The sequence below is a fragment of the Camelus bactrianus genome, chromosome 8, assembly GCF_048773025.1.
Source record: "Camelus bactrianus isolate YW-2024 breed Bactrian camel chromosome 8, ASM4877302v1, whole genome shotgun sequence".
In the NCBI taxonomy this organism is placed as follows: domain Eukaryota; kingdom Metazoa; phylum Chordata; class Mammalia; order Artiodactyla; family Camelidae; genus Camelus; species Camelus bactrianus.
In genome coordinates, this window is record NC_133546.1 from 6,542,813 (window position 1) to 6,567,585 (window position 24,773).

Below are 24,773 nucleotides of genomic sequence, written 5' to 3' on the forward strand. Positions count from 1 at the left end.
TTATTGTGACTTTTCCTCTAAAGCCCAGGTAGGTAATTTTATTCTCAAAACTCGAATGCCCGCAGGTACTTAACCGTCCTGGCTGCGGTGACCTCAACTGCGAGGAGGGGGCGGGATCTCCAGGTCTCCTTCCCTCTCCTTCCAGCCTCCCCATCCTTCCAGGAGCTTCCAGAAGATGTCCACTCTGGGTTAGGAGCAGTGGGGAAGTTTCAGACTTGGTTTGGGAGATAAAAACATATGTACACGAAATAATTGGAGAGTCAGTCAGTCCCTGAGGCTGGGGTGGGGGAGCCAGCCTGGTGCTGGGTGCCCGGCTCAGAGCCTAGGTGCCCTGAGAGTTTGTTTCCAGTGGCAGGACCGACTAGCCTTAGACTTGGAGGATTTTTACCAAGATTACATGGAATAAAATGTTAAGAATAAAGAGAAGCAGGTGAACTGACCCCCTCGGGAGTCTGACTGTTTCATGGAGCAATAGTCCCTTAACCTCCCTGGGTGTCGGGTCGGGAGCTCCGTGCTGGGGCCCCTCTGAAAAGTCTCAGCACAGTCTGTGGTCTGAGAAGTCCAGAGGGGAAGATGGTTTTGTCTCATTTTTTCCAAATGACCAATCTCCCAAAACACTTGTGAACATCACTTAAGAGTTTGTTACTGAATCGGGGTTCCATGGGACAGAGTTTGGGAAGGTGGTTTTGTGGATGGAGGTGAAGGCTGCGTGTGTTTAACCAGCGCTGATTAACTTTCTTGGAGGAGGCTGGTGAAATGGGCCTGTGGGTGCCTGGATTGCGGGAAACCGTTGCTCCTGCAGACCGCCCCTCCTGGCTCTGGCGTGTTCCTCTCCCATTTAAAGATCTGCGCAGACTCATTTGCCATTCCCCCTTCCCATAAAGAGCACACCGCTCCCGGCTTTCCTGTCCTGGTTTCCTCCATTCGTTTCCCTTGTTCACTGAATTTCCAGTGCCTGGAACAGTGCCGGCCACCCAGCACGTGCTCCCTGAGTGTTTGCTCAGTGACTCTGCCCTGACATAACTCTCCCAGCCTTCGTATTGCTGCTCATTCTTCCACGTCGTCTTCTCCTTGCTTCTAGGATTAAACACAGTAAATTGAACTATGACCTTTAAGTCGAGCCTTCACCCTAACTCTGTTGCTTCAGACCCGCACCCAGTCTGACTCTCACTGTGTTATGTTAGCCTTATCACCACGTTGCTTGATGCGATTTCTCTGTTGCATTTGGCACTGACCACCTCCTTCTTTCTGAAACATTCTCTTTGCCTAGTTCCAAGACCCTTTCTCCTGATTTCCCTTCAGCCTCCCAGACTCTCCAGCTCCTGGATTTTTCTTCCCTTTGCTTTAAATGTTGATAAAAGTTCAACATTCAGTGTGTGATGTGAAACTTACCATCTTCCCATATGCTGCATTTCCTAGTCACCCAGCAAGAGGGCGCTCTAAGATGAGGAACCCAATCATTCAAGAAAGGTCAGCATTATCTCTGTTTTGTGATTGTGGCATCCTTACGGTCCATCAAGTAATGTTACTTCTAAAATTCTGACATCTTTAAGAGTTCTTGAATATCAAGACATGTAGCAACATTTGCATCATGAACCCTCTAAGAGGGAGATGCCAGGGTCACTGGGCAAGAGTGGGGGCAGCTTTCCAGGATCGGTACTCAAGCTTTCTTTTCTCCGCCTGTGCAGTTGACTACTCAATGAAGTTCTACAAGTATGCTTTTACTGCAGACCCCGTGGACATGCTGAGTGAACTGTTCCATTAAGTGCACTCTAGGAAACTTCTTTGGGCTTTTAAAGATGACTGGCTACTGCATAAGTTGCTAATTCTAAGGATCATAGAATCTCCCAATGGCTTTAAGCTTCAAGTGACTCTATTCGTTGCAGGACATGCCACACAATCAACTTTTGCTTTAGAAATGTTTAGAGTCCACTTTGTATTCCAGGGCAGTGTTATCCAACAGTGCTTACTTTCTCTGAATAATTGCTTTCTTCCCTTTATTTGGGAAGACTGTCGCTGGAAAGAGAAAACTGGTTCTCACCCTGATACTCGTAGCCAATTTCGTGTCTTGAGTTACCCTTCAACTTGATTTTGAGTTAAATGGGACGTCAGCTTCAGGGGCTAGGTTATGTTTCTGAAGTGGTTAAATTCAATTGTATATTTTGCTTTTGAGAAAACAGTATGTGGAATTTTGGAGAGTGATTTTGGACATAGGCAATATTGAGCTCTCTAAGAGGGCTCCAATAAATAGTACTCGTCTCAGTTATTTTTCTGAATAATTTGAGAAATGAAGCAAAAGCGTGGAAGATGGTGACCAAAGTATTTTCTTTATCACTGATGGTGCCTATCTGGAAGTTACAGCTTTGTGTGAGAGCCAAGTGGGCCTGCTGACCGGACCCCAGAACTGGGCAGATGGACTGAAGCAGCCCAGACACTTCTGGCCCAGGGCAGCCTCCTGATGTCAAGGAGGGCACATCCCGGGGAGAGGGCAGAACACACACCCAGGGGGGAGATGCAGAGCCAAGCTGAGAATGTCCGCTTAACCTTCCCAGACTCACCAGTCACATCAACCCCTCCACCTCCAGGGGCGCGTGAGTAGCGGGGTGCTGGGAGGGCGGGCATCTCCCAAGAGAAAGATCCCTCCTCATGAAACCGGAAGTGCAGAGAGAGGCTCCCAGCTGAAAGGTCAGAGTATCAGACCATCCGTGGAAAGTATTTCATTCATTCTGCTACTGAAATGTCCAGAGTTTCTACTGTGTAATAGGCACCAAGTCTGATAACGTTAAGGTGAACAAAATGTTTCTTCCCTCGAGGAATAGTCTTATGGAAGTTACACACACACAAACACCCCTGTACACACACACACACACACACACACACACACAAACACCCCTATACACACACACACACACCCATACACACACATACGTACACACATACACACACAAACACCCCTATAGACACACATACACACACACACACCCCTATACACATACATACACACACACACACACAAACACAGAGGAATGGTAACCAAGTTTGACAATGAGGCTGTTAAAGGACATGAAAAGAGCTCATCAAAGGTCTTTACAATATGCTAAGAAGCTGTAACTTTTAGACCTAATCTTTTAGATCAGCGCCGTCTGTTAGAAATATAATGAGAGCCATGTATGTGATTTTTAATTTTCTGGTAGTCACATTGCAAAAATAAAAGAAACCAGTGAAACTAACTTTAATAATATATCTTATTAACAAAATACATTCAAATGATCATTCAAAATGTAACCATTATAAAAAACTATTAAGGAGGTATATTGCATTCCCTTTTTTGCTGTCTTTGAAGCCTACTTTTATTTCACACCTACAGTGGATCTCAGTTTGCTCCAGCTGCATTTTAAATGCTCTATATACACATGTGGCTAGAAGCCACCATAGCAGACAGCCCCGACACTGATTACTAACCCCATGTAACGTATGGGAAATGGAGACTTAGAAAAATTAACTACCTTGAAGCAGAACTGACCCCTTTCCCATAACATGGAAGCTTAGGTTACTTGGCCCAACTCTTCTTCTGTAAGCAACTAAAACCACTGGATAGAACGTTCCTTCACGTCTTCTTGAGAGTATCAAAGAGTGATCAAGATAGTAAGGACATACAGGCAAAACAGAAGGGGAGGTAGGAGCCTAGACAGTTCATCAGAGGCACCAAAAGTGCCCTTGAGGATGTTTTCTGAACCAGGAAATCTGAGCATCAGGTTTCACAGCAGCGCGTAACACAAAATCAAAACCTGGAGCCCGTCTAGAAGATTCTTCCCCCATAAAACTGGAACCCCAGAAGGCTATTCCCTCGACATAAGGATCAACCAAAAGTAAACCCGACCCACATGCCCAGCGGCCAACAAGGACGTTTGTTTTGGTTCTGAGTTAAGCCGAAGGTGATAAAAATTCCTGAAAAGTTGTACCCACAGAGCAGCCTGCTTGAAGATTTGCCGTCCGTGTTCACATCATCTGGCTGCTCTAGAATACCTGCAACCATTCAGTCAGTTTAAAATAGTCTCAGACTAGACATGTGGCCCCTATGAGGAACAAGAAGCTTATAAAAAGTAACCAAGGAAGTTTTGAAACAAATTAAAGAAATAAAAATCTGTAGAAATAAAAATCTACTGAATTAAAAAAGTTTCTCTTTCTGTCTGTATATAGTGTTAATGTCAGCTTTAACACAGCTGAACTGAATATTAGTGAACTGGAAAAGACATCAGATGGAAATACCCAGAATGCAGCAGAGATACAGAGATGGAAAATATCAAAGAAACATGACAAAGAGATTAAAGACGTCTTTCCCGAAGAAGAGAGGGGAAAAGAGACAGGATTTGAAGAGAACGCTAGCTGCGAATTTTCCAGAACTGACGAATGATGCCAATCCAAAGACTGTGAAGTCCAAAGCCCCGTGGAAGCTGTGGAAGATCTGAAAGGAAAAAAGTCGCACTTAGACATGTCATAGTAAAGGTGCAGATCACCGGACTACAAAAGCTATTGAAGATAGCCAGAGGGAAAAAGGAAGCCACCTTCTGAAGAGGAGCAGAGTCTAGCTTCTCACTAGCAAGAGCAGAAGCCAGAAGATAATGCAATCAGACCTTCAATGTGTGCTAAATGGAAAACAAGCTCTAGTCTACGATTCTATGCCCAGCAAAAGTAGTTTCCAAGAGTAATGGCAAAATAAATACATTTTCCGATAAACAATACCTGAATTAGTCACATCAGATCTTCGCTAAAGAAAATGAGAAAGATGAAATTTTAGGAAAATAAAAGTGATTTTGGATAGATGATATGAGATACAAGAATAAAAGAACCAAAAAGGTGATACATATATGAATTAATATAAGTGAACACTGATAGTATAAAACCATCATAGTCTTGTGGGTTTAAATTAAAAGGATAAAGTGAACACATCAGACCAGAATAACATTAAAAACCATGAGGGAGGATAAATTGAGATAATATTTTAAGGTCCTTGTATTTTCTGGGATGAGGATGAAAGGGTTGATGAATCTGATTTGTTTAAGCTGTAAGTTTCAGGGTAACCACGTTAGAATAGTAAGACTATATAGATTCTAAACTAGCAGGGGGGAGAGTGATTGAAAGTACTTATTCCAAAAAAGGGCAAGAAGGGAGAGAGAAGAGAGAAAGTGTGGGACAAATAGCACAGAATAAGATAGTGACTACAAATTCAACAAGTCTTGTCCCGACGCACTGTATCATTCTGGTCCAAAGCTTGGGGTGGGAGCAGGGTGGGCATGAATTCAGAGTTGAGCACCATTTCTGTCTTCAAGATTGAAAGCAGAACAATTAAACAACTTGTCAAAGGTCATCACCTAGAAAAAGTGGAGTCATTAATCAAACCCAGTCTGTCTTGACCTCAGAGTTGCAACTAACCTCCCCGCAGTTTTAAGTTTATCCACGTTAGCTGTCTCTTCTGCACCTGCGCCTTGACCAGCTGGACTGATGTAAATGCCATCGTTCACCTCATGTAATCTCTGACAAAAATCTTTGTTATTGATATTTTAAATGTCATTCCATAAAAGTCAAACGGCTGCAATTTAACCTTGATTATATTCTTAACCCTAATTATTCAATGTCTCCAGGACGATGACAGGTGGGAAAAAATGTGTACATCTTTATTCTTGTCTGGCTCTAGCTTTACCACCCATCAGCACTGCTGGGAGTGGAAAATCTCTCCACTCTTATCTAAGCTGTTTGGTCTACTTTCAGCCACTTGGCATCTTAACGTTGTCACTATGCAGAGCCTGCAGTAAGCACTTAGTAAATATGTCATTCTGTGTGGAATCTGTTTGTTCGCCGTCTTAATATTAGATTCTTAAAGGATTCAGAAACCAATGTAGTGATGCTGGGGAGATTTGAACACCCAGGTGACAGTGAGTCTAACCGACCTCTATTCATGGGAAATCGGCACTGGGAAACTGTTCTCAGGGTATATTTGTCTAGAACAAAGAACAAACCTTGACTGTCATTATAACCTTAGGTTATAGTCTCTTGGCCAAGTGGACCTAATTGTGACCCAAGAGCCACAGCCATTGGCTTTTCTAATAGTCGATTCCTTTCTGCTTGTCTTTGCTCTAGAGATGGGTATTACAGGTCTTGTTTAAATTGTTCCGCTCCCCTTCCGACCTCTTGGGACTTGGCGCGTTGCCCATCTTCCTTTGCCATCCGCGCGATTGGAGAGTGAGGTCGGGGTGTTCAGAGGTTGAGGTGGGGCCGGAATCATTCTGTTCCCTTGATCGCTCTCTTAAGGTCCAAGGATCTGATAGCACTTCATTTGCTTTGTTCTGGGCAGAACTCCTGTCACTTCTCTATTGAGAGGTCATAAGTAACTGCAACCAGCTGAAAATCTGCCAAAGATAGAAACATAAAGCAAAATTTTGTGTTTTTTCTGTAACAATTTTTATGGAAGAAATATAAAAGTAGATGGACAAAGGGGAAATTAGGGAGGTGGGGGAAGAGAGGCACTGGTTCATATCAACTCCTTTTCTTACAATTAATAGACTTCATTTTTTTTTAAAGCAGTTTTATCGGTGCGGAAAGTACAGATATTTCCAGACACTGCCCGCCCCTGCCCCTCCCCCCCACAGAGCGTCCCCCTGGTTTAGCATCTTGCATTAGTGTGCTTTGTTACATTTAATGAACCAGTGTTGATGCACTGATGTTCCTGAAGTCCGTGGTTTACAAAAAGGTTCTCTCTTTGTATTATACATTCTATGGGTTTAAAAAATTTTTTTTCCTTTCTTTTTCTTTAAAAAAATTTTTAATGGGGGGAAGGTAATTTTAGGTTTATTTATCCGTTAATTTTTTTTAAACAGAGGTACTGGGACTTGAACCCAGGACCTTGTGCATGCTAGGTATGCACTCTACCACTGGGCTATATATACCCTCCCCCTTTACATTCTGTGGGTCTTGATAAATGTGGAATATCAAGTATCTACCATGACAGCGTCATACAGAATAGTTTCCTGCCCTAAAAAGCTCCTGTGCTCTGCCTGTTCATCCTTCCCCTCCAGCCCCCAACTCCTGGCACTTTTCAGACACATGGATACAGACAAGATACAGCCCATCAAAGTGACATCAGTTTGCTAAGGTCACTCTGTTTTTTCAATTTCTGTATCTCATAGACTCTAAGACATCACTGATTGGAAGATGCACCCTCATTTCATATGTCTCTAAGAAAAGGAAATTAAACTAGGCACACGATGGATAGTGAGATGCGCTGGACTTCAGACGTCTTCAAATCAGAGCACTGCACTTCTCAGAACTGATGAAGTGTTCCCCGGAGCACAGGGCCTGCACCTGTGCAGTGCTTATTAAGATGAAAACAAATATTAGAACTGCACCAACTGTTTGGCCTCTTCTGGGGTGACAGTGAGAAGATGGGGGGGTCGGTGAGGAGGGAGGTGATGGAGACAGTAAAGCAGAATGAAGTTGAGGGACAGACTGCAAGGCTTTGCCGGCTGTCCAGCCCCTGGCGGCCTGGATCCTGGGGGTGCACAGACCAGAGGGAAATCTTTACTCTCTGTGTGACCCTGGGCAAGTTACTGACTCTCCGAGCCTGCATCTCTGCACCTGTGTGGAGTGACGCTAATCCTGCCAGGAGACCCTGGGGCTGGGGAGATGAGTTGTGTGTGATGTCACTGCCTGCGCACAGCACGTGCCCAGTAAATACTGGTGGCTCCCTGCCTCCCTCATCTTTGGCTCCCCCGTCCCCTTCCTTCCCCCTCCATCCCATTTCTGTCCCGCACTGTCCTCCCCCTGCAGTCAGCCTGGGCTGGCTGACCTCATCCTCATCCTCACCGCCTCCCAAGCACTCTGGGCTCTGGGCTCTGCATCAGCCGTGGCTCAGCTGCATTCGAGAGCCTTCACGACGAGAGCTGGTGGGGAGGTCCTAGAGCAGCTCACAGATGACAGAGCCTCGGAATTCTTGGCCTTGGTGGCCCCAGGGCTGCCAAGCAATTAGGGGTTTTTGTGCCCACTCTCTGGCTTCCCAACTTGATGAGATAAAGTGCAGACAGACCCCAGTAAAATTATTTCTCAGGGACCTTTGAGAGATTGGGATATGATTGACGCACAGGTTTATTACTTACGGATTGCTAAGATTCTAAGAACCGCGTGTTCCGCATACTCTTGAGGCCAGCAGGGTGAGAGCACGGGGCCATCAGCTGCCAGGAATTCCAGGTGGCAGCCGCAGAGCTGAGTGGTCCTGCTCCCCAAATCTGAGTGACCTTGGGGAAGCCAGGTGACTTCTGTTTTGTCATCTGCAAAATGGGGGGGGGGGTAAAGGCCCATCTTGCCCTATCTGGGGACCCAAGGTGATGGTGGTGACAGCCCTGTGGGACTGTGGCTGGCCGTTCAACCCTGACCGGTGGTTTCCAGCTCGTTCCTAGAGCCACAGCAGTGCCTGTTGCCATGGCTACTGCTGGGCTGACGAGGACTCAGGCTGCCAGATTTAGCAAATGAAAATTCAGGACTCCCGGTTAAATGTGAATTTCTGATAAACAGTGGATAATTTTTATTATGAGGATGTTCCAGCTTTGCCCGGCTCTTAGTTTAGTGTAGTGTGAGACATACTTGTGCTAAAAAATAATTTGACGTTCATCTGATATTCAGATTTCACTGGGCGCTTTGAATTCCATCTGGCAACCTTCACAGGGACAGAATAGCACCTCGATGAAAATACAAATAAGAAGGTTCCTGTGAAGTAACTGATGTCTGGAGAGATTCAGAACCCTCTCGTGACGTCCTTTATCACAAGTCAGATAAGAGGAAGCAGTTTGAACATTATCCTCAACAGTTAAGAGTCGCTCTGGTAAAGAAGTTTGTCCTGCATTAGGGAAGGCAGACGGGAGCATCCATGGCCTCCATGAGAAGGAAACCATGTCCCATGTGGAGAAAAGTTTTTTTAAAAAACAGTTCCAGCCTAGTTTCTCCTTCCCATTTCCGGCCCTAAAAATTATCTTGGGAATCGTGTACGTTCCAGCATCTTAATTTTTTCATCCTTTACAAAATCACAGTGTATGCATTTCTCTGAGTCATGAATCTGAATGTTGAGCATAAGCCTCATTGCATTTTGATGAGGGGAAGGTGAGAGAAGACATTAAATGGATGAAAATTTAGAGTATTGATCTTAAAGGTAGATTTTAAACTTTGCTTTAAATGTCACTAAAGAGATTAGTAATTTAGTAAATCAGTGATTTCTTGACGTTATTTTTAAAAATTAAAAAAAAAAAAAAAAGTGTTTCAGTGGCCCCAGGGACTCTGCCATCGGGTTTTTGACATGACCTGGATCTTCAAAAAATGTTCTCTTGGCTGCAGTTCATGCCATCACCAGGTTGTGAAATGACAAGTACTGGTTGATATCTGTGCAAGCCCTGTTCTTCTTAGATAGAGGACAGGATGAAACCCTCCCCGAGAGACTGTGTGGTCCCAAACCGAACTGCCCCAAGCCGAGCTGAACATGCCTCTAACCGGAGAGTGAGAAAGCAGGAGACTGAGGGGAGGAAAGGGACTGCCGGTCACGGCTGCTGCCTGCAGTTCTTTTGCAAACAGCAGTCAAACATTAGTCTTATTATTCAGTGTGCGTGACAGTTTTGTGAGTGGCATTTTCCTTTTGCACAGACAAAACTGCAGGCCAGGGAGGTTAAGTGGCATGCCCATGTCACAGAGCAGGCTAATGACGGAGCGGGAACTCAGATCAGGTCTGTCTGCCAGCAGAGTGCTGAGGACACAGTGTCCCCGCAGGGGGACTTAGAAGAGAGACATGTTACTTCTAACGGAGGTTGTGGGGGAGAAGCGTCCCGGACACGAGCTCACTGGAGCTGAAACTTGGAAGACGGATAAGATCTGGACAGCCTATGGACAGGAAGGGCCTCTCCGGCCGAGGGCAGGTACAGGGAGTTCTAGGTAGTTGCAGAAATAGCATGTAGTTCAACTTGACCTTGACTCAAGGTACGTGGAAGAGAGAGGGTGGGCCCCACAGGAGGGCCAGATGAGGCGTCTCACCTCCTCAGTGGATGGTGAGGACCCGTGAGGGTGGTGACGAGGTGAAGCTGGTGTCGGGCACAGACTGGATGAGAGGAGCAGGTGACACTGGAGGCAGAGAAACCAGAGAGAAGGTCATCAAGGGATGACGAGGGCAACCCTGAAGATGGAAAGGGGTGATGGCGCGAGACGCGGAGGAGGCAGGACAGGACCGGGGTAACGGGCAGTGCCTGGCAGAGGGGGCTAGTGGTGTGGGTGGGAGACCCGGGAGTTTGCTGTAAATGAAAATTCTTGGCAACGTGTGACACGGCTGTTTGCAGGGGGCTCTCAGCCGTACCTGGGAGGTGGACGGAGTCCCAGAGGCCGGTTGTACCTTGAAGAGTTACCACATTCCAGAGTCTGACCCCTGTGTTTGAGCCTAGGACATTTGCTCCATAATTTTTTAAATCAGGTTCTGATGAACTCATGTTCAGCAATCTTATGAAACACTTCTGTCTAAAAATTAGAATGTAATTAATAGCCTATTTCTCAGGGGAGAAAATAAGATGGAGTGAATGCTCATATTTGCTGATCAACACATTTTCGCCCCGAAGGCTGATCTACACGTGAGTTCAGATCACCTTGTGGAGGTGGACGCGTACTTCTGCGTTGGGCAGATGCGGGGCTTGGCCTGCCCAGGGCCAGAGCTCTCGGCGAGGGAGGCGTGTCGGACGGGCTTCGCCCCCGGAGATGAGCATGGCCTTTCCTCCCGAAGGACCGGCGCGCCTTCTGGCTGATTCGTTCTCTGTACAACGTGCCCGTTTCTCTAACTGGAGCCTGTGTCTGAGCCTGGCCTGGAGACCCCGTGTTGTCTCTCAGGTGGTCCTTGCCTTGGGGCTTGTTTTTACCATTTTACTTTAAGAAAACCGTCTTGTTCCCTATTCCCAGCTTTCTTTACTGGAAACTCAGGGTTGAGCTTGTGCCCCCAACACAAGATACGCACCCCTGGCCTCAGAGGGGTAACTTCCACTCAAAGATGTAGGGAAAGGCCTTCCCTCTTCAAGTGGGACATTCAGACCTGAGCTTAACAAGGGCGTGACATCCTTGCACACGTGAGAAGGGAAGCACCACTGGATACGCCCATGGCCTTTGTACTTCTGGGCTTCAAGAAATCCTTCTTTCCTTAAAACAACTTCGCAAGTAATCCTGGGAGGACCATTCTGCCTGGGACCTTATGGGGAAGGGGGGTAGCAGACATCTAAGCTTCCAGGAACTTCCGGGAGTTGGAATACCACCACATTTCAGTCACCGCCGAAGAGTGCAAATGAGTCCGGAGGCATCTCCCTGCCCCCTCGGGGTACAAGGCTCAGGCAAGACCAGCTCAGAAGGCGGGAGCATGGCAGAATCTGGGGCCCGGGGTCACTTTCCAAAGGAGGGGCATTGGACCTGTGTCTTGAGGGGCACTGGGATTTGGACCAGATAAACAGGAGCAGTGTTGATGTGTGGAAGGTTGGAGGGAGGAGAGGGGTGGGGGTCCCTTGCTATGGAGGGTCTGCTGTCACCCTTTGCGATGTGTTGATAAATTCCCACGTCACGTGGATGTTACTGATCTCAGAATCTGGCAGCTTACACCTCCGCCGTCTCTCCCGGACGATGCCCAGACCTGGCAGAGAACGTGCTTAGCAAGTCCTTGCTCCTTTGATTAAGGTCAGAGACATCGCCCAAAGGCAGTGACTGTTAAGGAGAGGTCACCTGGCTTTTCTTCACCGCAGTCGGGCACTGACATCTGAGCCTCACCACAGCCTGCGTGGTGGGCACTGTGGCCCCCTCAGATGTCAGGACGCTGAGGCCGGCGGAGATGCTGTCCCCAAGGTCACTGTGGGAGAAGGGCTGGGCTCAGGGTCCAGCCCGGCAGCCTGAGTCGTCTGTGGCCTGGACCAAGGCCCGGGAGCTTTGCCTGGTGACAGTGGGGACAGTGGAACAGTGCAGGCTTTTGAGAATATCTTGCCACTCCACACAGTGAGCAGAGGAGAGCAGAGAATGAACACTTTCACACTCCGGGACTTGAGACCTTTTAACTGCTTAACAGAGTGGCACTGAAATGTAAAGCACTCTTAAATTGATACCGTAATCTTCCTTTTCTCAGAAATTAACAAACCCAGAAATCCCCGTGCGGACTTGGTCCACGTTTGACACATGGATGTGTTGTCAAGGTTCTGTCCTTGTCTCTCCCATGCAGAGAACTGGCAGCGAGGGCCGGGGGCAGGACTGGGCATCTGGGCACCGCCCACGACCCGGGACCTAACTCTTCTGCGTAACAGGGAACTTGCTTCCTTCCACTTTTTTGTTATGAGGCATTTAAACACGTGTAAGAGTAAGGAGAACAGCACAAGGATTCTCCGTATTCACAGCATCTGGATTTAAATACCTGAAGTATTTGGTCCTACTGGCAGTTATTGAGTTACCATTAATTGATCGATTGCTGAAAATTTATAAAGTGAATCCCGGACACTTGTATGCCCCAAATTACCACGAAGTGTGTTTTATAGAGAATAAGCGTACCTTAAAAACACAACCACAGGATTGTTATTACAACTGTCAAAGTTAGACCTTTTTTTCAGCATCATTTATTACTGTCTATATTCAGATTTCTCCAATTGTTTCCAAACCTTTTTTTAAACACATTTGGGTGTTTAAATTCAGATTAAAATAGGGTCCAGACATTGCATTTGGTTGTTATGTCTTTTAAGTCTGTGTTAACTTAGAACAGCACCTCCCCTGCACCTATTGCCCCCCCACCCCATAGAGTGTCCCACCTCTGGGCAGGTGTGAGTGCTCACTGGAGCGGAGTTTAACCTGCTTCTCCCTCCTGGACCCTACGCTAGAACTCAGACATCAGTGCTGGGTGGATCCAGGTTCGGACTGGTCCACAAGAATGATTCATGGTGCTGCTGCTGCTTAGCCTCACAGTGGGTGGTGTGCCTCTGACAAGAAACATGGGGAAGTGGATTTTAGGGAAGAAACTGTGGGTGCCAACAGTGCTTGCTACTCCCGAGCTATGACTGCCTCCAGGCCCAGTGACGTCCGGTTTCTCATCCTGCCAAGTCCCCTGCCCAGCAGCTCTCACTGGTGATGAGTGAGTGGGAAAGAGTTTTGAGGAGAATGATGGGCAGGCTTTGGGAGAGAAGTAGAGGTGGCTGCAGAGACGGGGAGTGGGGAGAGAGTCGAGGTGAGCAGTGACGGGGGGGCGGTCAGAGGCCGGGGCAGAGCGAGGCCAGGGCAGATAGAACCACCACCGTTACGACTCCTGAGCCTGGATGTGGGTCCCCACGCTAGGCTCGCGTGGCCCAACCCAAGCCTGGTTCCTCCACCACCTGCCCCTCCCTCCCAGGGCTTCCCCGCTCGCCTGCAGCACGCCCACCCCCAGCCTTTCAGGGCAACATCTTAGAACCCTACCTCAGCCTTCTCTCCTACCACGTTCAGCCCAGCAGCCAGTCCTGCCATCACCCCGAGCCCGACCCCTCTTCCACGGGATGCCTCCCAGCTCATGGGCCCCTCCCGTGGCTGATCGCGGTCGCCCACTCCCTGTAGCTGGCCTCCGCCTGGCCTGCTGACTTGGTTCCCTCCACAGCAGCCATGCCGCTCCCAGTGAGCCCCCAGTCCTCGATGGCACGGCACGGGAAGTACACCCGTGAGCAAGGTGAGCCTCGTGTCTGAGAAAGTTCCCTGCTAGCAGGTCATGTCTCGGTTAACACAGCAGCTTCGCGCTACACTTCCGAGACTTCTGGAAGGCCTTCTCGGGGCCGACTGCGGCCGGGCAACCCCCATCCTCCCCGACCCTGTCCGCAGCCCTTCCCCTTCCTTTCGCTCTCACGGCACTCACAGCCGCCCATCCACCGCGTTCTGCGTCGACGTGCTGTTTGCTTCTTTGCTGCCTGTCTCCCCGGCTAGCGTTTGTTCGCGCCCTGCCGTGTCCAGGCGCCGGCACCAGGGCTGGGCATCGCGTGGTCCTTGTGCCAGTATTCGCTCACTGGGTGAACGAGGGCACTGACCTGCTCAGGACTGGGTGGGCAGGTGGCACGGGCCTCAGGGCTCAGTGGTTTCTGTGCTGCTTTCTTGGAAGGGAGTTTCGAGAAGCCACAGTGTCGGGGCACCTGAGTCGGGGGTGGGGGGCAGATTCAACGCCCTTCCTTCCTCTCTGCTCCCACCTGAAGGTTTTGACTGAGGCCGGGAAGCACGGAACGTCAACATGCAAAAGACAGTCTACTTCTTGATGTTTTGCCTGTTCATGAAAGTCTGCCCCATACTTGAAGCAGAGCGGTGAGTGCACTCGGTGGAAAGCTGCTTTTCCGTGCCTAACACCGCTCGCTCCACGCTCAGCCTGTGAACGCCTGCAGCGTTCGCACCGCCTGCTCTCAGTCCAGCGGGCCTCAGCACCGGGTGCCAGTCCCCTCCCCGCCGCTGCAGGATGCGCGTGGGGGAGGCGCAGCGCGTCACGCCTTTCAGGCAGGTGCTGTCACGGCCTCACCGCCCTGACCTGCTGTCCCATGGCTGCAGGAGGAAGGTCATAGTGTGGCAGTGTTAGCACTTTAAGATTTGAGCTCCAAGAATATAGCAGGTCAAGACCGTTCCTTCCGTGCCCCGTGAAGGGCACAGCATAGAGCCGGCACCTCCCCAGAGCGGGGAGGACGTGATGGAGGTGCTGCGTGGTCCAGGGCAGTCGGCTTTGCGTGTTGCCAGCTCGTGGCAGATCAGTGCATCAGAGGTGTCCCGCAGGGCTTCCCGGACTTCCCTTCACTCTGCGGAGCCTTGGCGGACGTTGTTTTTCTGATCGTCCCATGACGTGCTGGTAGCACACATGTACCTGCGTCTATTTATGGGCTTCTTGCCTCAGCATCATTCAGTGACCCAGGCACCTAAGTGGGGAAAGCAGGTGCTTGGACGACTGGGAGGTGGGCTGAAATGCTGCGGGTACAGCTGGGCTCCTAGTTTGGTGTCATGGAAAGAAAGTACTGAAATCTGGTTATGGCAAAAAGGCACATGCTGGTGAATTAACTAGAAATAAATAAAGCAAACAAACAAACACGTGCCCAAATGCACGGAGCACAGGCAGTGGCCGGAAGTTAGGAAGATCCGTGTCCAGGTGGCCTCAGACCTGAGGTTTCATGGAAATAGGATGTGCATTAAGCCTGGAAGGATGGGGAGGGCGTGATGGGGAAGACAGAGGTCAGCCAAGGGATAGAAGTGGTGAGCAGGGTCTGAGGGGCGTAGCTGGGTCAGGAGGACCCTGACTTCAACTGAGTTTGGGGCTGGTGATGGGGCTGTGAGTGGGAGGGCAGCACGGGGCGGCCCCACTGTGGACCCTAGAGGTGGATGCAGAACAGTCAGTGGCTGGTCTTGGATCAGAAATCCCCGGTTCTGCATCAGGTGCTGTCACGTGGAAGTGTGTTTGTTTATTACACTCCATCCCTTTTTAAGCACCTCCATGAGCTCGCTGGGGCCTGGGGCCGGGAGGCCAGCGGGAGTGAGGCTGGCCCCAAACCTTCCTGACTATTCCGCTCCCACTAACTGTTCAAGCTCTTGTTTTTATTCCAACTTTTGACCACGGCCAGACCCCAAGAGCAGGAAACGAAGGCCAGCGTGGGGCACATTCCACCGCAGGGGGTGCGGGAGGGGGTGGTCCCTCGTCCAAGCCCAGAAACTTCTCAGCTTTGTTTTTTTACATTTTGGAAGCTGTTGAGGATGGGAGGTTTCATTTTTGACCTAAATTATTATCAGTTAAATTATAAAAACTATTATAAGTACATTATTATATATATGTGGTTTATAGATTACATGTAATTACACATGTGATTATATAATTATTAAAATTAGATAAAGTTAATTATAAAACTACCATTTGCTATGCCATCTCCCCCATCTCTCTGATGCAGGAGATTCTGGCCTTTGACATATGTTTGAACAATGAACCCTGATCAACAGTCTGGATTTCAAGGTCTTTTCTGCAGGAACCTTGCCTCCCTGTCTTATTAGAATTCTCGGCATGTCTCCAGAAAGGGCAGCAGAGAGGAGAGAAATGTCATTCATGGCAGGTACAAGCAGGACCCTGGAGGTTTTGGGGAAGGAGAGGGCCTAACACCTCCATCCGCCAGGGCTGCGGAAGGATTCAGTGGGGGGTTCGGAGGATCGTTGGGGTTCTAGGGCCCATGTGGACGCAGGGGGTCCAGCCCAGAAGGAGCCCAGTCTTACAGCTGCTCAGCATCTGGACTGAGATGACCAGAGAAACGTCAGGGCTGAGGCCAGGGAGGTTTGGGGGTGCCGGCAGGGGCTGCCTGGACACTCGCCGCTGTGCTCAGTCCTCTCCTGGCTCTTGTCTCAGTCCCTTCATGGTCCCCTGTCCTCACTGCCGTCCTACCCTTGCTGGTGGTGGTACGCAGGAGAAGGAGGGCGCTGGCTGTGGCAGTGAGCGCTAAAGGCTTTAATCACTTTTACATTTAAACTTCCCAGCAGCCTTTGAGCTGGGCATCTTCTTCATCCTACAGGGAAGGGCTGCCCGAGGTCAAAGTTGTGATCCTTCGACTCCGACCTTCCTCTGAGCCCCTTCCCGCCTAAATGCTCTTTCTCTCCCCTCCCCTGTGTAATCTTGGCTTCTAGTGTCGTCGTGGCCTCTCTAAATCTCCCTGGGTTCAGGGCCCAGCACACCTGCTTCCTAGCACTGGGAGCTGGACCAGCTGCCTGGCCTCAGTGTTTCCAGGTCCTTGGCTGTAAAATGGGGACAATGACGTGGGAGCTGACTTACTGAATGTTAGTTGTTATCATTTTCCTCCTCTGCAAACATGAACCAGTGCCTCTAACTTCCCTTTTGTCCATCTACTCTTTTTCCCTGTCTGGGGTCGAGCACGACAGCGATAGAACAGAAACAAGCCTGCCCTTCAGGTCACGTGCCCTCACAGCCCACTGGGTTTGGGCCTCCCACCAGTCAGCCCCTGAAATCTGAGGCAGCAGTTGGAAGTTTACAGCAAAGGTCACTTCCTGTGCCCCCGCCCCTGCCTGACAGCCCCCCAGGGCCCTGCTGGCTCCGTCCACCCCTGTGATGAGAATGGGGTGAATAGGGTGTCCCTGGCTCCTTTGAGGCCCTGGAGTTAATGTGTGGGTTGCAGCTGCAGGGGGCAGAGGGAAAATGGTATTAGGTACCAGTTCTCCTGGGGAGCGGGGGGGGGGGGGTGATGAGAGGAGTCAGTTTCGGTGATGAGGTGGTGAGGTCCTGGGGACCCAGGTGGAACCTGTGGGACCCAACGTCCTCCCTCTTGAAACAGGATTTCACATCCGGGACGGGGCAGCCCCTCCCTTGTCTCCTGTGTCCCTGCATCTCCTCCAGCTTCTGCTTCGAACAAATGCTGATGTTCCCAGTTAGATTTATTCTGCGGATGGGGGTGGGGGGCCCACAGAACAGCAGCCTCAGGGCCCTGCTCTGGGGGTATCAGGAGCCCCTGCCTCTTCCGCCTTCCATTTTGATTTGACGCATTGTTTTAATGGCTAGGTTTTACTTTTCAATTAACTACTCAGCTCTGGGCTCCAGTGCTCATTAGATAAAAAGCCTGAGTTTTTCTGGTTGCAGAATGTGCGTTGCTTTAGACACACAACAAGAAGGAAATGCTCTGGGGGCCCAGACCTCGCCTCCACCCCGTGTGCTCGCCCTGGCGGTGTTCACCATTGGCTGCTGGCATCATGGTGCCGGCTGATGGGACCGGGATCTGAAACTCTCGACAAGTGATGTCCCCTGAATAAACAGCCTTCTCGCAGGCCCCCTTTGTCCCCTCACCTGCCCAGGGTTTCTGGCCTGGATCACTGGCTCAGCCGCCCTGGGTAACATCTCAGTTAAACTGGAGCTTCCAGGGACTGTGTCCTTTGGAAGGAAAGAGCAGTACCATTTCCATGGAGGGAGAGGGGCTGAGCAATTCCATCATCTGTCATCACCCTGAGCAGATGGTGGGAGTGGGCAGGACAGACGGAAACGTGTCGGTGTGACAGACCTCACGGATGCCCTGGCTTTCGACATGTGATGGTCCAGAGTGCATCTCATCTGAATAACAGATGCCCCCCACCCCAGCCCCGTAAGGCAGATGCTGGTCAGTAGGAAAGGTGGGGCTGTCTGGCCATCTCTGGGAAGCTGTTGAGAGAAGGCCTGAGACAGGTCCTGACCCAGGTCCTGACCCACAGCATTGACACAACCACACAGGAGGGTAAATGAAGCCTCAGGTCATGGAGATAGTTGTAAGCTACGTGCCAATATTTATACAGGAGCGTCCAGTAGAACATCAGCCAGTAAGTCACTCAACTAAAACTTTCCGAGTACCTTCCATGTGTTGGATATTGGGGCAAGGATATGGGAGACACAAAGATGAATGAGACGTGGGTGCTGCCTGGTCACAAAGTAATTGATGAATTACTCCAGCCTCTAGGAGCTGGTGTTGAAGGACACACTCTGTCCTAGCCTTCAAGGAGCTTGCAGTGTTAGTCCAGGCAGCAGCAAAGAGACCATCTCCCACCCTGTTGATTCAAGCATGGATCGGTAGGATCCTTTTGGAAGATGATTTGGAAACATACATAGAATTTAAAGTATGCATACTCTTCAATCCATAATTCGCTTTTTGGTTTACCAATGTTGGAGAAATAGTGTCACAATTTTTTTTTAAAACATGTGTTTTCAAGGATGTTTACTACAGTATTTGTAACAGTAAAAAAAAAATTGGGAGTTCAAGATTTGCAGATACCAATATACATAAAATAGATAAACAGGTTCATCCTGTGTAGCACAGGGAAGTATATTCAATATCTTGTAGTAACTTACGATGAAAAAGAATATGAAAACAAATACGTGTATGTTCCTAAATGACCTGAAGCATGGTGCTGTACACCGGAAACTGGTGCAGCATAGTAAACTGAGTGTACTTCAATTAAAAATAAATAAATAAATAATAAAACCAGCCGAACAAACAAAAAAAAAACGGGAAAAATGCTAATTGTTGGCAGAATGGCTGAGTAAGTCACGGTATATCCGGGGCAGGAGCTGCCGTGCAGCTGGTTACCCTTCATGAAATCGTCATTCTGCCTCTTTTTAACCAAAAATATGGCAATTCCATATATCGAACCAAGAATGAGAGACATCCCTGGGCTTTTGTTTTGTTGTCTCTAAAATGGGGACAATAATCATGTCTCCCAGTCTCACAGGGTTAACGTGAGGATTTGGTGCAATGCCGCGTGGCCTTGGACCAGTGCCCAGCACACGGCCAGAGCCTGGTAAATATTTGCTGATACCTCTATGTATCTGTATTAACGTGGAAAGAGCCCAAAATACACCAATTGGAGAAAATAACTATATGTATGTGTTTACAAGGGTTCATAAAGTATGAACTCATTTGTGGGGGGAAAACGTGTGAGTGTGCATGTGTGTGCATGTGGTTGTGTGTGAGAGTCTGTGTAAACACACAGGACTAGAATGTCACCCTCTGAGCTGTTCCTAGTGGTGAATCCTGGAGGAAGGAGTGGGATTGGGGGTGGGGAGGTAGGGGGTGCCCCTCGGGGTCAAGCAGAGTTGCTGGCAGGCAGACACACACCTATAAAGGGAGCAGCCCCTCATCCTCCATGTGAGCTGGTCCAGCCAGCTCAGGGGGGCTGTTGTCTCTGCGGCCCATGCCAGAGTTGAAGTCCCAGAGCCAGCAGTCAGGAAGGGGTGATGGATGTAGGCAGTCAGGACCCACAAGCCCGATCTGCAGCTCCCCGGAGGACAGACTGAAACCCATGTGGGTTCCTAATGCACCTGGATGGTGTGGGGGCCTGCAGAAGCTGGGCCCCCCAGGAGCAGGCATAGCCAGACCAAGCACCAGAGGAGCTGGAGGGGGCGGAGACGGAGGAGCAGTTGCAGGCCCGGCTGCTGCTTCGCACGGAGGAGGTGAATCAGCACATCAGCCACAGGGCCCGTAACCGGAGTGGTACTGCCTCCCCTCCACCTGCCGGACCTCCTCCTTGTGGCCCCTTGCCTGCAAGCAAACAAGAAGGGGGATTCTGATGGACATGCTGCAAAGCCATCGAGGGGATTGACACATTTTCTTCTATAGACTTCTGGATTGTTTGAATCCTTTTACATTGTGACTCTACAAATGTACTTCTTGTGAATTAAAAAACAAAAAAGCCCTGAAACCCTTTGGTGGAAAAAAAAAAAAGGAAAGAAAACTCTTCTACCCAGTGAGATTTCGTCTTCAGTTGTGTAGCTGACAGCCTGTGGAGACGGGTGAGAAACCCAGCCGCTCCCCACTGTCAGCGCCTAGTCCTGCCACCACCACCTCTCACTGCGCCGCTGCAGGTCCGTCCCCACCCCCAGGCTGGCCTCCCTGCTTCTGACCTGTTCCCACTTCAGCCCAGTGATCTTTTCAAAATGCAGATCAGGTGCTGCTGTGTGCCTCTTTAAAAATGCCCCAGTGACTTCTCACTGCCTCTGTTATGAAATCATAAATCTTAGCTGCTTACTAATCTGGTGCAGAAGACACTGTCACACTCTGTCTGCCTCGTCTCTCTCTCCGTCCCTTCCCTCACCACAGAGCCTTGCGTGCTATCAAATTCCCGTGCATACAGCAGTAATGAGAAGCAGTAATGAGAGTTCGCTGACCCCCTGCTACGTGCAACATCCCTGCGTAGCCTGATGTGGTGCCCACAATATCCCTAGACTCTTTATCCCTGTCTTTATTTACAGACAAGGGTGCTGAAACTTAAGGGACATTGAGAAACAGGCAAAAAGTCTCATGACCAGTGAGTGGCACCCCAGGACTGGAGTGTGGCTGTGTCTGGCCCCCAAATCCATGAGCACCGTATTCAGCAGGGTCCATCCTGTGAACAGCCTCTGCTCTCCTGGTCACGCCACCTCGTGAGTGGGCGACCATCTGTTCCTCGGAGCAGCAGGCTCCAGGAGGGGACCCAGGAGCAGCCGTGTGTTTGCCACTACACCTCCAGTCCCTCCCATCACGTGTGCACATGTCAGGTCACCACATGGTGGGCGGAAGTGCACCGAGAGCCATGTAGTAGGTGTTTGTGAATGACAGCGGCGAGCGCAGGGAACTGCTCAGCTTTACCTCCTGACTCTACGCAGCTCTGCTTTGGGCTTCTCGGGCTCCGCAGCCAGAATCAACTAGGCTGGTCCTGCCCACCTACCTCTTAGGAGAAATCAGCGCAGCAAAGAAGCATTTTTCTTTCCAATGATAACTTTCTCCCACGGACAGGGCTGCCCTGCCAGGGCCCAGGAGGTGCCACTCCCCTCCCTAAACAGTTACCTTTGCTCCCTGGCCACCACTTCTAGGTCCCACCAGCATTGCTGCCTGGGGGACAGCTGCCTGGGGGCTCGGCATTTTCTCGACTCCTACGAATAAGCAGACTCTTTCATTGTCAAGTAAGGGGTGTGTTTTGGTTTGTTTCCAGCGATGCTGGTGGATGCGGAAGGCTGGATTTGTGGGGAGTTCAGCACGTGCTCTGCCCGGAGCCCTTGCTGTGTGGTGTGCCCTTCACTTCTCACAAACCCCGACGAGGCAGCCCCTTCAGAGATTAGGACCCTGAGGTGCCTTGCCGTTCACCCGTCCGAAGTCCTACAGTGTTTAGAAACGTGACTGTAATGCCTCCTAGAAAGTTCTGGCACCCCAGTTCATGAGCACAGTCTCCAGCCTCGAGGAGAGAGCTTACCAAGGGCAGCCACTCAGGCCCTTCCAACACGAACACTTGGGACCACGCCTACTGGGCTGTGTGTGTGTGTGTGTGTGTGTGCGTGTGTGTGTCTGTGTGCGTGCAGGGGGCAGGTGATGCATGTGTCCTCTGCCTCGTGTGCACCCCACTAAGTGGTGATAAAAAAAGGGGGTCTGGCCTTGGCAGAGGGCTCACCCATCCACCAGCTGAACATGCTTAGCTTTAAAATTCCATTTCAGTGCTTCTCTCCGGCTGGAGTTCTAATCTAATCAGCTGTTTTCCTGGACAATTTCTACTGTACAGGCTTGTCCCGAAGCCACCAGTTTGGGAATTGGTGACCCGGATTACTGGCATCACGGAAGACTAAAGACGAGTTGGTCATTATTGCCTGAAAAGGACTTTTCTATTTTTCCAGGCTCCTACAAGAACGTTTTAAGTTTCCCGGAGGCCCGCAGGGTGGGCCCACATTTTCCCCTCCTCCAAGTGCTGGTGTTTCGCCCCAGGGCTCCCTCATTCCTGGTGCATCCACGTGTGTGAAAGGGAGAGAAAAATGGGGTGCTTAGTGTCCTTTGATGGAGTTTATAAGTGCCCCAATGAGTCATGTCCCCGGAGGCTGAGAATTCTATACAGAGCCACGCGCTGCCTCTCAGCGCTCTGTAAACACACGGGCTTGAATGCTCGAAGGATTCAGGCCTTCTGATTTATTTCTCCCTGAAGTACTTAATCAAGGAATGCAAATCATTTGCCTTCTTCAAGCTTTTCCATTTTCCTTCTGCTTTGAAATCCTTTCAAGGACTGGGGTCTGGGCCAAAAGTGACCCGGAACTTGATGCCTAGAAGTTGCTTTTTGCCCCAGCCAGGAGGGCTGAGCCTTGTGGCCGCCCGGCCTGGCGGACCAGACCCTGGCCACCGAGGGTCCGTGGAATGAACTTGTGTCTGTCGCTGTGGTTGTTTGCAGAGCTGGTGTTGCTGCTGGAGTGGTGGTCGGGCACGGAGTGCGTCATCTACACGGACCCCCAGGCTTACCCTAAGTACGGGAAGGAGAACGCCATCGTTGTTCTGAACCACAAGTTTGAGATCGACTTTCTCTGTGGTTGGAGCCTGGCCGAACGCTTCGGGGTCTTAGGGGTAAGTCGGACGCGCGTGGACTGCCTCATGCATCTCTCTGGTTCAACACCATAAGTTGCCTTTTCGCTCTCGGACCTTCAGAATTTCTAGAAGCATTTGCAGACTTGTTGAAATGTTCTTAACCAACTGCTTTTCCTTCTTGCTCGGACTCAAGATGAACATCTGCTTAAAGCCAGGATAATATTTATTCAGCCATTACGATGTGCTGGGCATTTTATGTACAATTGGTTTATTTAATCCTTACAGAAACATTTGGGAGCCAGGAATATACACCTGCCCTCTTTTAAAAGCTATGTTTCCATGCCCTGCTCAGAATCACACAGCTTTTAAGTAGATTTGGATTTGAACTCGTCCAGCCTGCTGCCTCTTTGTAGTCTTAAATCTCTGTGCTCTGCTGCTTCGCGGGCTCACGGGCAGAATTAGCCTCTGAGTGTTCACCTTCATAGGTCCAAATGCCTTAGTGAGAGAGACAGACGTGCAGAATTCAGAATAAATATGAAGCCCCAGTTAGTGTGACCTCTCGTGCCCCATTGTGACCGAGTCTCCCCAGTGGGCTTTTGTCAAGTTTACCATGTTGAGGGGGCTGATGGTTGAGCCAGTAGCAAGTGCCCGGACACTTGGGCGCAGGTATCCCAACGGGAGTCACACTGCGCTGGCCCGGGCTGGGGAAGGCGGAGACCACCCCCACCTCAACTTGGGGATCCTGCTTTGCACTCGGAACAGCCCCCTGTGTGTGCATCACACTTATTTTTGGTGGCCCATGTAGACAAAAGTCATAGTGTGTAGAAGGTATAAGTTTGCAGACCGTGGAGAGCAGCTTGGACAAGAGTGTGGGGGCAGACGCCCTGTGCAGGGGGTGACTCAGTGTGTCCAGTCCCAGGTGTACCTATGAGGTCTGGGAGTCGCAGCTGAACTGTGGGTCCTGTTGGTCACCGCCTGGGGAGGACCCTCGGCCAAGAGGGACTACGTAGCCTTGGGGTGCATTTTGTATTTGCCTTTTTTAAACTTTTTTTTTTTTTTAACTTGGAGCAAAAGGAGAGAGAAGGAAGCATGCTTAGAAACACATTCCAATAATGTCTTTAGGACAAATGATCGTTGTTACGCAGTTAAACTGCCAAAAGGCAACTAAGGTCTTTAGCAGCTTTTCCAGAGATGGGAACTGTGTTAAATCACTGTTGCTACCGTAAGACGTCTAGAAAACTGGATTGTCTGGGGGCGGACATGCTGACAAGGTTTCTAGGAATGGACAGGCCCTCCTGCCAACAGTTTTCTCCTCTGTCTTCCTACCTCCTCTTCCAGTACTGACATGATGCCTGTGCGAGCACCTGTGTGTGTGTTCAAATATATTTTAAGGAACAAAACCAAAAATTCTAGGGTCTACCTTTCTGTGTTGTAGAGGCCTTGGGCAGCGATCTTAGCCTCACTTCTGGGGCTTTGTTCCCTCTGAGAGGCGAGAAAAGTCTCATCATCCGATCCCCATGGTGGGCACGGATGGTGGGTGATCCGATCCTCCCTCTGCTGCAGGAGAAAGGGTACGCGGGGTCCTTGCGTGCTGACCAGAGCGCACGCTGCTGCCTTCGGGCTCGGCTTCCTGGATCACCGGCTCTTCAGCTGTAGCGTGGGGGCGGCCGCTGATTTTCCGGGCCTCGCGGGTGGCTCGGGCGTGCTCGTGCTCAGAATGTGGAAGCACGTGTGACCTGGCAGGAGCCTGGGGCCCAGCTCAGGTGGGAGCACCAGACTGTGTCCTCCGGGGTGGGGAGCGGTGTTCTCCCTACACAGCAGGAGCAGCTTACCATCCACGTGTGTCTCCTGGAGCAGCTGGGGTCCGCCTGGAGGGCGTGACGCTGGATGAGATGCCTGGCCCCTTTCCAAAGTGGCCCATTCATTCCTGCCACC

The 24,773-nt window shown here is 50.0% G+C and overlaps 1 protein-coding gene across 6 annotated transcripts in view; it reads left to right on the plus strand.

The window, feature by feature from the left end:
* Positions 1-24,773, plus strand: part of AGPAT4 (1-acylglycerol-3-phosphate O-acyltransferase 4) — a 106,370-nt gene that overhangs the window by 60,767 nt on the left and 20,830 nt on the right. For all 6 annotated transcript variants that reach the window (XM_074368042.1, XM_074368047.1, XM_045524502.2 and 3 more), the window contains one exon: positions 22,708-22,877. In XM_074368042.1, the coding sequence (XP_074224143.1) occupies positions 22,708-22,877 (170 nt within the window). The remainder of the gene's footprint in view (positions 1-22,707; positions 22,878-24,773) is intronic.